Raw genomic sequence first — 14620 nt, forward strand, 5'->3', positions numbered from 1 at the left:
ATGTATGGCTACGAAAGGGGATAGCAGGGCGGCAGGGGGAAAGATAAATTAGGAGTTAGGGATTAACATACACACACTACTATATATAAAATAGATAAACAGGAAGAAACTGCTGTATAGCACAGGGAACCATATGTCTTACAGTAACCTATAATGGAAAAGAATCTGAAAAAGAATATATATACAATTGAATCACTTTGCTATACACCTGAAACTAACACAACATTGTAAATTAACTACTTCACTTAAAAAAATGGCTAATTAAAAAAGAAACACGTAGAGACTGCCCAAACACAGCCCACCTCCCTAGCTGCCCACCTCCCATTTCTCCCACCAGACTTCTTGCTTAGGACCTAGGCAAGACCTAAGCAACCTAGGACGCTCATCATGTTGCAAACACATCCCAAGTCTTCTCTTTTCTGACTCTCAGCCTTGTATTGTCACCTCAATTTCAACTACCCGTTCCCACTAACGACGTCTGTAAGCTTCCACCCCAAACCTACTCCCTGACACCATGCACGATCTCGTGGGAGTGAAGTTCTCTCACCCCATCTCTAAAAACCCAAAGACATCAGCGCCAGCCTCTGTCACCCGTGGGAAAGGAGTCCCTCCACGACAGAGGTGGGTTTCACGCATCCCTGGGTCCTCCACTCCACCATGCACGCAAATATCGTTGAAGGGATAAATTATCTTATGAGCCAAAATTCATCTTCGATTAAGCACCATTTCTGCCAATTAACAGGCCTTTAGGCAAAGCTGGCATAACACAATAAAACCAGGTAAACTTCACATACAGAGCCACTCAGAAGGAATCGGCCCAACCTCCTGTGCATTCTGTACTCACCACCCTAGGGTAATAACCAGACACAGTCAGCACCACTTCATGTACGGAAAGCATATCAGACTTTTTGAACCACAGAACGATTTGGAAAAAGGAGAAGACTGACTCACTTAATACTAACACGTCAGGGCAAGGCCTTCTATACATAAATCTTTATAAAACTTCCTGCATCTTCCCACTATGCCGGTGTAGGACTTCTAGAGGCGATAACCTGTCTACCGTCACAAAGGAAACGTCTTAATCTAAAGGAAACTGAGTAACAGAGCACTCATTCCAAAGCATTCTATTTTGCCTGGAGATACCAAGAAGCAGTTAGATAAATTAAAACGTGGAAGATGACTAACTGCCTCAGCCCAGGATAAAGTCTCCACGCCTGGAGTGACAGTTACTGCTTCTCTACGTGAAAGGGGGGACGGCTGCTCAAGGCACGGCACGCAGGAAATACCCTTTCAGACGGAAAATACATCTAGAATCACTTCGAAAAATAGCCCTATTTTTCTAACCTAAAGCCCCTGACACCTTCCACAGCCCAAAGCTTAAGCCTGGATACAGAACAGAATCTTCGGAGATTAGGAAAGGAAAAAATTACCTTCCAAGACAGCAGAGACAGATAAGAAGTATCAGTATTGGCTGATCTGTCGCCATCCTCCAAAGTTACCATCTTAGAGTAAAATGTACTGTGAGGGTTCACGCTCAAATTTTAAATTTGGTATCAACTACAAGACTGAGCTTTCCACTTGCTTCTCTTACTATGTTCTACCTTTGGTTTCGTTTGATCTAGTTTATAATTTCTCCCTTAAACTAGCAGAGATATAAAACAGGCATATCGCTTCCATTCCACCCAAAGCTGGAGATGTGGAGAAATAGCCAATCACCTCAAATACTTTCTGCAGTAAGAGTGCTGAATTCGCTCATTAAACAGCAAAAAATGCTGCTAGATTTTCTGTTCCTTGTTTTTTGGTGGCAGGGGGCAGGGGCTGTTTTAACTTAGAGTCATTTGCTTTTATTTCTATGCTATCCTGATTGAGTAAGTACCTAAACAGAACTCATATCATCCCTGGCTTCAGTTCACTCACTAAGTTAGCACTATAACACAGCAACAAAAACTTGAATTAAGCAGATTGCCAGAACCCTGGGGACTGGCTTCTCAGGTTTACTGCGATTTGTTCTAGAAAGAAAAACCAAGGAGAGGTAGATGGACCCCCAGAGAATCTGTCTGAATAAAGGGAGAGAAATCAACATGAGCTGGGTCACACTGAGGCAAGAGGCTAAGAAGAGTCTTTCTTCCAATAGCTTTTACTGCTCACAAGAAAACGTTAATTCCATTAATTTTGACATGTTGGCACGCAAAAATACTATTTTCTCATCACTACCAAAAATTAATACTAAAATAGAAGTTTCATTGACTTAATTTTCCAACATTTGAACAAAACACTTCATTCACAATGTGAGTTGAAATGGCAGAAAATACATCCAAGTGAGGTTCGTGACTGTAAGATCAACCCCAAACAAATAAATACTTTTACTCTAATGTCGGCAGTAACATTTTACTACATTGTTCAATAACAGAAAATACACTTAAAAAAAATGTATTAGCATTTCCATAAGGACTCATTAATACCCAAACTAATACCAGGAATCAAACTCGAGGACCAGGATTAGTGGCTGCCGTACTGTGTGAAGAAGCAACGGACAAGGGTAAAATACAGAACTCAGGAACACAGCCAGAGGAACCACGATAAGGAAAACGGCTCACCTTGACGTGGCTCTGGGCCCCGAGGTTGTAGATCTCGGTCGGCTTCACTTCATTGATGATCTTCACGAGGCAGGTACTGTCGGTGAGGTCACCATAGTGCAGTTTCATGTCTTTAGGATTGAAACACATACCATTAGATAGAAGGAAACAACGTAGGCCCAATTTTTTAACACAGCAACACTGAAATGTATATCCTGAAAGTCTGAAAACCAGATTGGTTCTGGAGTAGCAGTCTGTAACTGTCATATATAAAGAAACTAAATAGTAGAAAGAGATTCCCATTTGTTGCTATGTCTATAAAGGATTTGTAAAAACTCAGATGAGCTTTTTAAAAAAACATAATATCATGACAGATGTTACACAATCAGCGTATCTTACGGCGCCCCGGTGGCTGTAAGACATGTCACATGAGATTCAGACAAAGAAAATCTGGGAATAATGCGTATACCCTCGAACGAAACATGTTAACACGTTGACAGTAGTGAAGACAGCTCTACTCAGATACTTGTATGTAGCGATTTTTCAGTCCTTCGTAAACATTAGTCCTTAAACCATCCATGACGTGCCTGACGTATACATAACTGATTAAAGGACAGCTAGCTTGTTCTGACCCCAGATCTAAGCAGATCCTCACGCTGACTTCACTAGTGTAAGAAGGCGACACAGGCAGATGGGCATCCTGCTAACTGGATACTTTCATTAATTTTACATAATACTGACCTACATCTAGGTCCAATGGCAGTACCATTCTACACTTTGCACAAAACGATGATAATTTTCACGGAGGATTCACTGACTGACCTAAATATTAAGGTGGAAAGTGTACTAGTAGGTCATCTTCCTGATGACATCACTACCTGCACAACTAGCCCAAACCTTCCAATGTTCAGGGCCCTGAGGTGAATACAAGCCACCTGGATCATCCCCGCTGGCGGGAAACACCCTGTGTCCTCGTCCCAGCTCTGTCTTTCGCGTGTTATGGAAGCTTGATAAAGTCACACCCTCTCTCTGCTTCCATCTGTAAAATGGTCTCATTCACAACCTCAGGAACTGCTGTCAAGGTCAAATGAGAAAGCACGGCAACTGTGTGATATACTCCCTGCAATTGTGTTACCAAAAATAACAAACGACTGCAAATACTGACAACCGCCTGTAAAGCAATTTAAATATATTTTTGACTGCCATCTGCTTTTGGACCTGTCTTCACCAATTATTTCCAAAATTAAATAAATGTACAAAGACTGCTTGACTTGATTAAATGAGACCAAACGTGAAGAGCAGAGGAGGGCTCTGAGTGTGGAGCTGATCTGACTCGAGGGCACAGGGACACCTGGAGACGGGTGATCAAAGGCTTGTCTGCTCTGGCCTCTCGAGCAGCCCCACCTGATGGTACCCTCGTGACGGCCTAACCGCGGTGACACCATGGCCCAGGGCAGCAGGCAGTGAAGGGTTTTCAAAGCGTGCAGATAGCATTCAATGCAGGTAACTCATGGGTAAATAACTGCAAGTTGATGGGCTTTGAGGAAAATGACATTTGAAAATACCTTATCATAATAGAGGAAGTTACACAGAAAGAGAGTTTAGAGAAAGAAAATGACTTACTTCCTTCAATATGAGCCTGGGGGTTCTTATACAGATGTTCAATTCGACCAGTATTGAATGAACTGGATCGCCGTACAATTCCATGGACCTGCATTTTTAACGTGTGGAAGGATAAGAATAAGTTATAAATATGCAGTGAGGATTCGTAAGCAACGTTATTCTGCTAATGTTTAGCTTCGTGAAAAATCATATAACTGTCATTTAAAGACCTTATTTTAAATAAGCAGGAGTTCTGCGGCTCACTCTCCCCCCACCCCGCCCCCGCCCACTGGCAGCTCCCTCCATCCCTCTCCAGTGTTTCTACTGCCAATCCCGACGAAAGTAATTAGATAATGACGTGACTTCACAGTGAGTGCTTAGTTGTAGATACTCAAATGTCTCCTTTTCCAAACACACACACACTTACGGTCCTACTGCTGACAAAAATATCTCTTCAATTTGAAACCGAAGACAGACCAGGCGAGGCCGTATCGGTCACACAGCCTGGACCGCTCTTCAACCCAGAGCACGAGGAGAGGGCTCTGATGCCTCCAGCCCTGCCCAGTGCCCTCCGAGCTTTGCATCTGGCACCGATTCTTTAAATAAATACGTATCTGGGTCCACAAGAGAATCAGGGAGCCATTGCTTTTATGCAGCTGTGTGGAAAAGCTAAGAAAGCTAAATAGCATAGGTTAGGGCCAAGACTTACGTCCTATGAGATTTAAGGCACGAAGGAAACTCAAATGAAGGGAGGATTTTTTTTTTTTAATTTTTATCTTTGACTTAACCATGACAAGTGTGAGGGAAAAAAGTCACTGGAACCAGAACACATACCTGCCCGATGCTGAAGAAAAGACTATTTGTGTCTGATACATTAGAGACATTGTTCAGGACCTGGTCTCACTCCCTTCTTTGTGCTGCCAGTGCTAATACCAGCTTATGTCACCGGCTGCCCACGTCCCCATGCTGCTGGTGGCAGTTTTAGTCCTTCTCTCATTTTAGAAGCGTTCCTTCTAAGGCTGGGTAGTTTCATTTGCAGCTGAATACACTTCCATATTTTAACTCAATCGTTTTCTGTCTATTTCGAACAAAAACTAATCCTTGGCATGACTCAAATATTCCAAGTGCAGGGGGGAAATTATAAGCACATAAGACTTTCTTTCAAATAGAAAGAAATGTCATCGTCACTTTACATGGCATACATGAGAAACTGACTTCTGCAAAGGATACAACACACCCACAATTAATAATTCTGTTGGTTAGATACTTTAGCCAAAGAGCTAAAACCACATTATTTTCCAAAAGAACTAAACCGAAGAAAATTTTGTAAACATGAAAATATTTTAAGACAGGAACATCACAAACTTGGTTGACATTTCGGGAGGCAAACAGTAAAATCTAGGAAACATTAAATCGCAATTTGGGTTTACGTATCCAGTACGTAATTTAGAAGTAGAGAGAATAATACTTACATTAAGCTTAGAATTAATTCAACTTCATGGTCTCCAGTTTTTCAAGTTGTTACTTATAAAGTTCAACTACTCTGTAAACTTAATAAACTTCGTTTAATAAAAACCAAGTTCACATATACACCTATACATATCAAAACTGGTGTTTGCCACCAAAGTTATTTCTGAAATACAGAGATCTCAGATGTAAGCTGAGCTTGATTTCCTTGAATAGAGAGGAATTCATATGTTCTAAAAACAGATAACTTAGCTTTGACAATGAAAAAATAATCATATGATTGAGTCTATTTTTTTCTCTTGATTGCTGGCTTCTGGATAAGTCACATATCCCAACAGCCCAGAACAAAGAGAAATGCTATATACATATACATTTTATATCAACATAAAGGACTGATAAAAATATTCAATGACATTGATGGATGCAGTATGAAAATCAGACGATTACCCAAAGTCACAGCAAATAAATAACATAGGACTTTACTGTCACACTTATAACCAAACACATTAAGCACTAGTTTTGGGTCTTTTTTTTAATTTCCCCTCACTCCCAAGTTTTGGTATGTGTATACAGGGAAAGAAAGACCTGCCAAATGCTTAATCCATGACAGCAAGTATTATTCTAAGAACTAATGAAAGCTGAGTCTGTCTACTTCTGACACAGGTGAAATACAAACTTTAAGACAAGCCAGAATGTGTGCAAGCTGGATGATCTGGTTAAGAATGTGAGATTAGCGGCTTTTGCTTTACGGAAGGGAGGTAGGCAGGATTTTTTGTTTGTTTTTATAAGGATTTTTGGAGAAAAAGAAACGAGTTAGGAAACCAAAGTGAAAAGATAAATGAGCTAAATTTGATTCCTGATAAAATTAATTAAAATCGTTATTAAATTATAGCAGTTCAAAAACAAAATTTCTGAAAAACTAAGGTGTTAAACAGAAGTGAGCATTTTTGACAAAAAAATTTCAAGTTCCATTTAACTAAGTGATGAAAAGGAAAATTTCAAGTTCTCACGATGTCAGAACAAAGTTGGTTTGACTTCAAAACCCAGAGTCAGATTAGGCAGCATAAAGGCACAGAAATGCTGACTGATGGATTGATTGATTGATTACAGCCAAGAAAACAGAAAATTATTACCACTGGATTTTAAATTCTTCAGTGTCTAGATTTCTCTTGGAGGCAAGGATGCCTCTCAGGGATGTTTAATGCAACCTGCTTCTGAAAAGTCTAGATGACATCGGTCACATCAGCACACACATGGCAGTGACCGTGCACAGACACTGTTCTCTGTGGACATTAAATCACTGAACCTTCACAACCACCTTCGTATCGTGACTCCCATCTTACAGGTGAGGACGCTACCTGAGACCACGCCACCAGCACGTGGTTCTGTTAAAGGTGGACGTAGCCCATCGTGACAACACTCAGTATGGTTTCAGAGCGAAAGCCACAAAAAGCTTTGACTTTTTTGCACCCAGGCTTCTATCAATAGGATTACCAACAACTCAGAAAAAAGGATCCACAGATCAAGAACGGAATCACAGGAACTCCAGTTCTAACAAACAGTCTCCCAGGGATGACTGCACAGTCCGTACACCCCATTTCTTTTCTGCTCTCCTGAGGCCCCCTGGTTACAGTTCCTCTCCTGGAAGGGAAACCCACGATTTACCTATTCTCTAATTTTACATTCTGATTTGCTGTGTTGTCATTGTTACCAAGTTAATTAATATAGATTTCTCACATATTCCCAGATACATTCTAGCTTTTAAAGGGTTTGACTTTGTCTTTCATTTTTCTGGTTTCTCTTTGTATTTTGCACAAAATAAGTACAAAAGTATATTGTTGGCTTATCTGCTAACAGTGATGCTAGGAAGGCACCTGAAACCAGAGGCACCTTCACAGGAAGCTTCACTCCTGTGTTCTTCCTCTTTCCCTGGCGACGGGAAGGAGCACGCGCAGAGCCGGGACCCGGGCAACGTCACACGCCCGCCCTTTCCTGATGCCAAGTAACAGACTGGACCGAGGGCCTCCTACAAAATCTGTGTCCCTCGGCCGGTCAGCACCAAGCACTGTGCCACCCGCCTGTCCTGTAAGACTAAGCTCCACAGGCCCACAGAGCTCCTCTGGACTGCTGTCCACGTGCGTCTCACCTGACCTTGGTGGCGACCTTGGGGACACGTGCACTCATCATCTAAGTCTCCGAGAGGCCGCGGAGCCAGCAAGTGGCGGGAAAGGATAAGGACGCAGTCCAGCAACCAGCTCAGGGGCTGCCTCGCCACCGCGAGCTGGATGGCCTCGCTCACCTCCCTGCTCCGAGCGGCCTGACACGGTACAAAGGAGAATTAACCCTCTGCATTTCAACAATGTGTAGAACTAAATCCATAGAGCCATAAAGATGGTTTTCTATAAACGCTGAGAATTCTTGGCTCTCCTCATCATGAGGTGATACCTACAGACATTCTATAAATAATGAACACATGTTAGATCCATTCTCTTTATCTTTATGCCCCCCCCCCATGTTTAATCTGGAGCAAAATTCAAGAAACCAGCAGCATTAAAAACTTTAAACCTTGAAAGGGTCTCCCTTCTCAGTGAGGAGTGGACCCGGGATGAAGCAATCCATCTTTTTTACGTTACATTGTTCATTCAGTACATGATCAGACGGGACCTCCCTGACGGTCCAGTGGTTAAGGCTCGTGCTCCCCATGCAGGGGGCAAGGGTCCGATCCCTGGTCAGGGAGCTAAGATCCCGCATGTCGCATGGCATGGCCAAAAGATGAAGTAGTCCTATGCCTTGACGTGGAATGACGTTCATAATATATCGTGAATTGGAAAAAAAAAAAAGAACATGATCAGATGCACGGATTTCAGAGGACACATTAGGTGACCAGGCCCCGCAGCTTCAGAAATCTAAGGTGTGTGGTCAGACGAGGTATTTAAGCATAACTAGTTAATCTATAACATATGAGACTCCCTTTCAAGGCATACACAAACATCTCCCTCTGCTTCGAGGTTAGCCAGGCTTTTCGTACCTTTACTTTGCTGCTTTGACTAACTGCACTACGTCACCTCCACGCACAGGCGTGTGTTCACCTTCGCTGCCCCATCGTTCGTCACTCCCCAACCAACCTGGCTCTGCTCCTCAACCTGCTTCCCTCCAGCTGACTGTCCACGGGGTCCACGCCCCCACCCCATCCCACCCCGTGCTCATCACGAAGGCTGACCTCACCCCTGCCGGCCAGGGAAGCCTGCCCCTTTCTTATGCAGGAAGATCTCAGCCTCAGGGTCAAGCCTGCCCTCAGAATCTGCAGCTCTTCCTCCTAGTGTTCATTTGTTCCCAGCGACACTTTGCTACCCCAAAGTGTGTTGTTTCCAGTTATTTCTGGTCCACAAAGACTAGATCCAAAATAATACGAGAGCTCAGGGAACCAAGGTACCCCAAATTAAGATACCTTAAGAAATGCTGTTCAGCTTCACCTTGGCATTCAAAGAGCTCATTGGAATCTCTAGTTGCAGTGGTTCTCACACCATAGGACCCGGGAAAGCAGCCACCGCGACAGCTGGGGGCCGTTAGAAAGGCCGGTCTAAGGCCCCGGACTCAGCCACCTCGTCTTCGGTGGGGCCCGGGCGGCTCTGAGGCTGAACGCTGGGAAGCCCTGACTCAGAAGGAGGTGCTCCCCCAGAATTGCTGACGTTGGCCCTCTGGGTTCAGATGTGGACAGGGGCGTCCCCTCTCATCTCACGGGAGGCAATTTTCTAACCCTGTTATTTATTTTGCTCGTGTTCTGGAGCAACCAGGGGCTGCTGATGGTAATTCTGGAATTTGTGCAATGCAGCCTCTTCGAAAAATGACTCTCACATCTACTTTGACCTAAACGCCAAAAGATAAAAGCCTGTGCTATCATCAGATCCCAGTTAATAAACTGACCCTCCAATTACCTCAATCTCTTAAAAGTGAAGACAGCAGCCTAGGAAAACTGAAGACAGGACAGATAAACACCCTCTCACGGCCCCCATTCCTACAAAACTCACACTCCCCTGTGCTCCAAGGAGGAATCACTTCCGGTCATGCCATGCAGCTCCGAACCTTCCACCTGTACTGCAGGGAGTATTTCCTTCTGCCCTCTCCTCTCTTGCCAATCACTGTTTCAATGACTCATCCCTCCCACGAACTGTGATTTGCCGAGTGGGCCTTCTATGGTCTTTATCAGAATCCAACCTGCTCTTACAGTTTCAGATGCCAGCGGAAGAAAACAGCCGAAGCGCAGCTGGCTGGCCTAGATTCTGATTTATTCCTGAGTCTCTGGTCCACTCAGGAGCATGACGACCCGTCTTCAGGGGTCCGGCGATTCCTGAACAGGCCGCCTACATGGAGCTCTGCCTCCTGGGCACGCCATCCTCCGGGCCCTCCCCAGGAACACTGACATCGCCATCTTGACGCCTGAGGAAGCTGACCGCCTACCGCGTCCAGACAGACCCCCGTCCCCATTCCTCCCGGGCGCCTCACACCTGCTCGCCGGCTCCCTCTCCCTTGGGGCCAGCCACATCCGCATCCGATGCCTCAGTGCCCCGCGTCCACTTCGGAAGTGCATCTCAGGACCCACCCAGCTTGAGCACTCCTGCTGACACACCGCCTCTCTCTTCCCGAGCTGCGGGGACTGTGGGGGGCTCAGGACGCACCAGCCAGGGCATGGTGTCTGGGCACACTGCATATTTTAAGCTGAACGAGTCTGCGAAAATGACAGAAGCGCGAAGGTCACCCTGACTTTCCCCTCACCCTTCTCCCCTGAAGCAGCCAGGTGGGAGGTGCCCTCCCCACACCTGGAGGAAAGGAGCATCTTCACGTCCCAAGACAAGGGGATGCTGGGAAGAATCCCACCCAACAGACCTGGCTGAGCCACGCCCAGTCCTACACTTACTGCAGACCCCTGGACCTCATTTCTCCACCACTGTCCCTCCTCACCTAACCTAACACACAAGTACTCGGGCTTACCCGCCTCTTCGGATCCTCATTTTCTCAGGAAGGCTCCCATGTCACAGAAAACTTACATTAAATACATCTGTATGCTTTCAGTTTAATTTTCAGACCCAGCCAGGGACCCTTAAGAGGGTCGAGGAAAATGTTCTCCTCCTCTACACTAAACTAACAAAGACAAATAAACAGGAGAAACTTCTGCTATTTTTTCAAACTCCGTCAGCTTAAAATATTCACGTGCCAAGGGGCCGTGTTTGGGGGTCAGATGTCCTGACCCATCACCATTACTCAGGTAGCTCCTTCTCTTGGCTCGCTCGGTACACAGCCAAATCACTCACCCCGCTCCAGCCACCAAACGACTCTTAGCCTGTTCCAACATGTGAAACAAGATAAGTACGTTTCTCTCACAAACCTTTCCTTTTAGAATTATTAAAGCATCAAGTTAGTCCAGCCTGAATAAATATCAGTCTTCACCTAAAACCAATACTTCTATTCTACACATAACTCTAAAATCCTCTGCTCTGCAGAATATGAATTGATTGCTCAATTATTATAGGAATCTATGTATATGAACATATGTGTACATGCCTATTTCCATAGTTACATTTGCCTTTTTTTGATATCATTACAAGATGTAGAAGTAGCCATTATTAGATAAAGGCACAGAAGGTCTAATCATATCTGCTATTAATCAAAGTCTAAAAGTCAAAGTTCACAGAAAAGATCATGCGTTACAGTAAGAAAACTAGGTTCCTGTCCTTCAAATCCTGTTGGTGCTTAAATGCCAAATTCCTTGCTATTGTTTTTGCATTTGTCCACGGTGCGCATTTTTTAAACAATGTACCTGCGACTGGAAAAAACATGGCGTCCAAAATTATTAAGGTAAACACCCCCCAAATCAGGCCAGAGAACATGTGCCACTGCGTAGGCTTCTGTCTTCTGAGGAGCACAGAGATTTCTAGAGATGTGCACATCCGGAAACAGTTCTTATAAAGTGTAAGATGTACAGGCTAAGATACATCCATTTAATATGTAAAACCCTTGTTTCTTTCAAGGAAAGCAGAAAACGTGTAAGGAGGAGGACGAGAAGGAGAAAAGGACGACGAGGGCAAGAGCAGCAAACGCAGAAGCTCCAGCTTGCACAAAGTTCTGGCTGCCGACTGGAAAGCAAGCACCTCCAAGTGTCAACTTTGCACGCAGCCTTGCCAGGGCAGCTTAGTTTTTACTGCTCTGTGCAATTTCCGAATTAAGTGACTTCGCCGTGAGTGGGACTTTTTTATGTAACACATGACATCATAAATTAACCCTAAGGACGGTACAGCGTTCAGCCCACCTGGTTGCTGGTTTAGCTGAGAACGCGGGAAGCGTGCAAAGCAGGGAAACAGCAAGAATGGGGGGCGGGGGGCTGCCAGCGCGCCAGCAGATAAACAGCACAATGAGCTGGCGCTGTGACCAGCCAAGAGGCACATTCTTCCCCTGATTTGGACTTGTTATCAGAGCTTCCGTGGAAACACACACAGAAGGACAGCAGAGAGGAAGCGGGAGGCCACGGTGTCCGCGGTATCCCGTCGGCCTGTGCCGGCTCATAGGGGACTCACCTCGTAGCCCTTCTCCAGCAGGAACTCGGCCAAGTAGGAGCCGTCCTGGAAGACAAGGAACATCAACAACGGTCAGACCCATCGTGGCCAAGACCAAGGGTTTTGAAAACAGCATTCAGAGGCTCTAGGAACTTAAATAAGGCTCATGGCAACCGACATGAAAATAATTCAGACAACATCCGACATAAACACGGAGTGGTGCTGTGCCGTCCACTAAGCCTCCCATAGACGGGCGTTCGTCTGTGCCCACAGGAGCGTGGGAAGGCGTTGGCATCACCACGTGCACAGGGAAAGAAACTGAAATCCAGGGACACATGGGGCAACAGGGAGAACAGGAAGCTTCAAAAGCTGATGGATCTGCTTTAGGTCTTGCCGCTTACTAGCCCTGTGAAACACGCAACACGTGTGCGGCCAAGCAGAAGGGCTTGGTGCTCCTGGGACATAAAACAGGAATCTATTTCTGGGGGTGCTGTACAGAAGGAGACGCTGGAGCAGGGATGAGACAGGAGCTGCGGGGCCTGGGGAGAAGGCAGGGCGAGTGCGGGGAGGAGGCTGAGAGCACAGCGGTGTTGACACCACTGGAAAGAGCTGCCACGGGGAGAGGAGGAGGTGTGGGCCCTCAGGGGAGGCCCTCCAGGCACTGGTGGCCTTGGCTTCGAGCCCAAGGGTCTGGAAAGTCACCTCAGAAAGGGTTTGGGGTTTGAAGGTGGGTTGGGGGCGGGCCGTAGACATGATGGCGTTGGTGTTAGCCCTGAATACACGTGCAAGCGCATGCGCACGTGGAGTTCAGTAAAAGCGAGGTGCTTACTTTTTATGAAATAATGGGAACTTCATTTGTACGCATCTTAAATCATGCAGTTAATCTCTACGTTAAGATGACGGTGTCTGACTAAACACAGAGATTCTCAGCTCATTTTTAAAAATTCTTTAAAAATGTCTAGGTGAGGGTGGAGGTTCTAGGTAAAATACCTCATGCTCCACTTTTAGGGAAAGAAAGTGTGAGAGCCATCTAATTAAACTGTTAAGAGGCCACAAGGCACAAAATCAGGGTTCTAGAGATACGGTAGAACATCACCAGCCCTGCTCAGAAAATGAGCTGGGTGGCTATTTCACAATCAATCCTGTAACTGCCCTTCTGCTTTCAGCCTGGGCAAGTCCCCTCTATCCCATCCAGACTTAACATAAAAACGAGAGGCTCCAACTACTGGAAACTTGTGTGCTCAAAACTGGTTGGGAATATTTGGATTTTCTTTGGTTTCCTCAGTTCGTAAAAGCTTAAAATATCCCTTTGAGCTCCAAACGTTCCTACCAGATATTCCGGGAAAAAGAAAAAGAAAGCAGGTTTTATTCCTATCATTGCCTGACTCAGAGCTGGAACTGGAGACACCCTATGGGTCCTGAAGATGAGAGGGCTGCCGCGAGGGCGCTTGCTGCGCTAACGCAGAAGTCACGCGTGAATCCAGGCAGGATGACAAGGCGAGGGCAACAAGGGATACATTTTGTGGTTCATTAAAACCCCCGTCAAATTTTCTTCTGACGTGTTGACATAACTATTCTGGTTTACAGACTCACGTGGAGAAGAAGAGAAATGGTCTGGCACACTCCTTTTCCTCTCAATCTCAGGATACATGCACAACTGTGTGGCTTTACACACCCAACATGCAAAGTAAGCCAGATAAGAGAGCTGAACAGTTCACACCCCGACAAGCCAGGTCAATCTACAGGACCATCAGAAACCTGAGGATAATCAATAGTCCTATAATTAATTCTGAAAACAGCTTAACAGAAAAAGCATTTACAACAATAATAATAATTTTACAGTAGGTCGGACAGCCCTAGAAAGTACACTTTGTTTTGCTCTTGGTGGTGGTGGTGTCATTTTGAAGCAGGCAACACTGCACTTTTCACAGTTTTACTTTTTCTCTTGGAATAAAAAGTTAAAATGCTCTGTGCTCCACCACGGTTGCCGAGAGTGTTTAAAAACAAGAAGGCAGAGGTGAGACCGTGGGGAGGGGCTGTGACTATTCAGAGGCTGATGTGAAACAGGCCTGCCCAGGGCTGAGCCCTGTCAATAGGTCTTGCTCTTCTCACCCAGGCCCTCCTCAAACTTTCCAGCCAGGCTGGAACATTCTGCCCCAGCAGTGGCACCTGCTTCCTCCTCACTTCCTTGCCAGGTCTCCCAAGTGATAGGGCCGGCCGCACAATGTGGGAACCGCGGCAGCGCGAGGCCCCTGGCCCCCCCGACCCCGGCCCCCAGACCCCTGCACCGAAGCCCCTCTAGGAGGACGGGCCGGTCGCACAGCACCTCCCCCAGATGGAAAACCACAACGTCACGGCAACTGAGAGCCACAGCCAACACGACATCTGACTCTCGACTCCTGGAACCCGAGGAGCTGACGGCCTAAA

General features: G+C 45.7%; 1 protein-coding gene across 2 annotated transcripts in view; it reads right to left on the bottom strand.

Annotated features, from left to right (window-relative positions):
• Nucleotides 1–14620, bottom strand: part of GMDS (GDP-mannose 4,6-dehydratase) — a 480820-nt gene that overhangs the window by 388718 nt on the left and 77482 nt on the right. Inside the window, exons 2-4 of one of the 2 annotated variants that reach the window (XM_060023745.1) lie at nt 12215–12259; nt 4200–4287; nt 2598–2707 (exon numbers count right to left, since the gene is read on the bottom strand). In XM_060023745.1, the coding sequence (XP_059879728.1) occupies nt 2598–2707; nt 4200–4287; nt 12215–12259 (243 nt within the window). The remainder of the gene's footprint in view (nt 1–2597; nt 2708–4199; nt 4288–12214; nt 12260–14620) is intronic. The other variant, XM_060023746.1, reaches the window with a different exon arrangement.

The sequence above is a fragment of the Delphinus delphis genome, chromosome 10 (assembly GCF_949987515.2).
Source record: "Delphinus delphis chromosome 10, mDelDel1.2, whole genome shotgun sequence".
NCBI classification, from domain to species: Eukaryota; Metazoa; Chordata; class Mammalia; order Artiodactyla; family Delphinidae; genus Delphinus; species Delphinus delphis.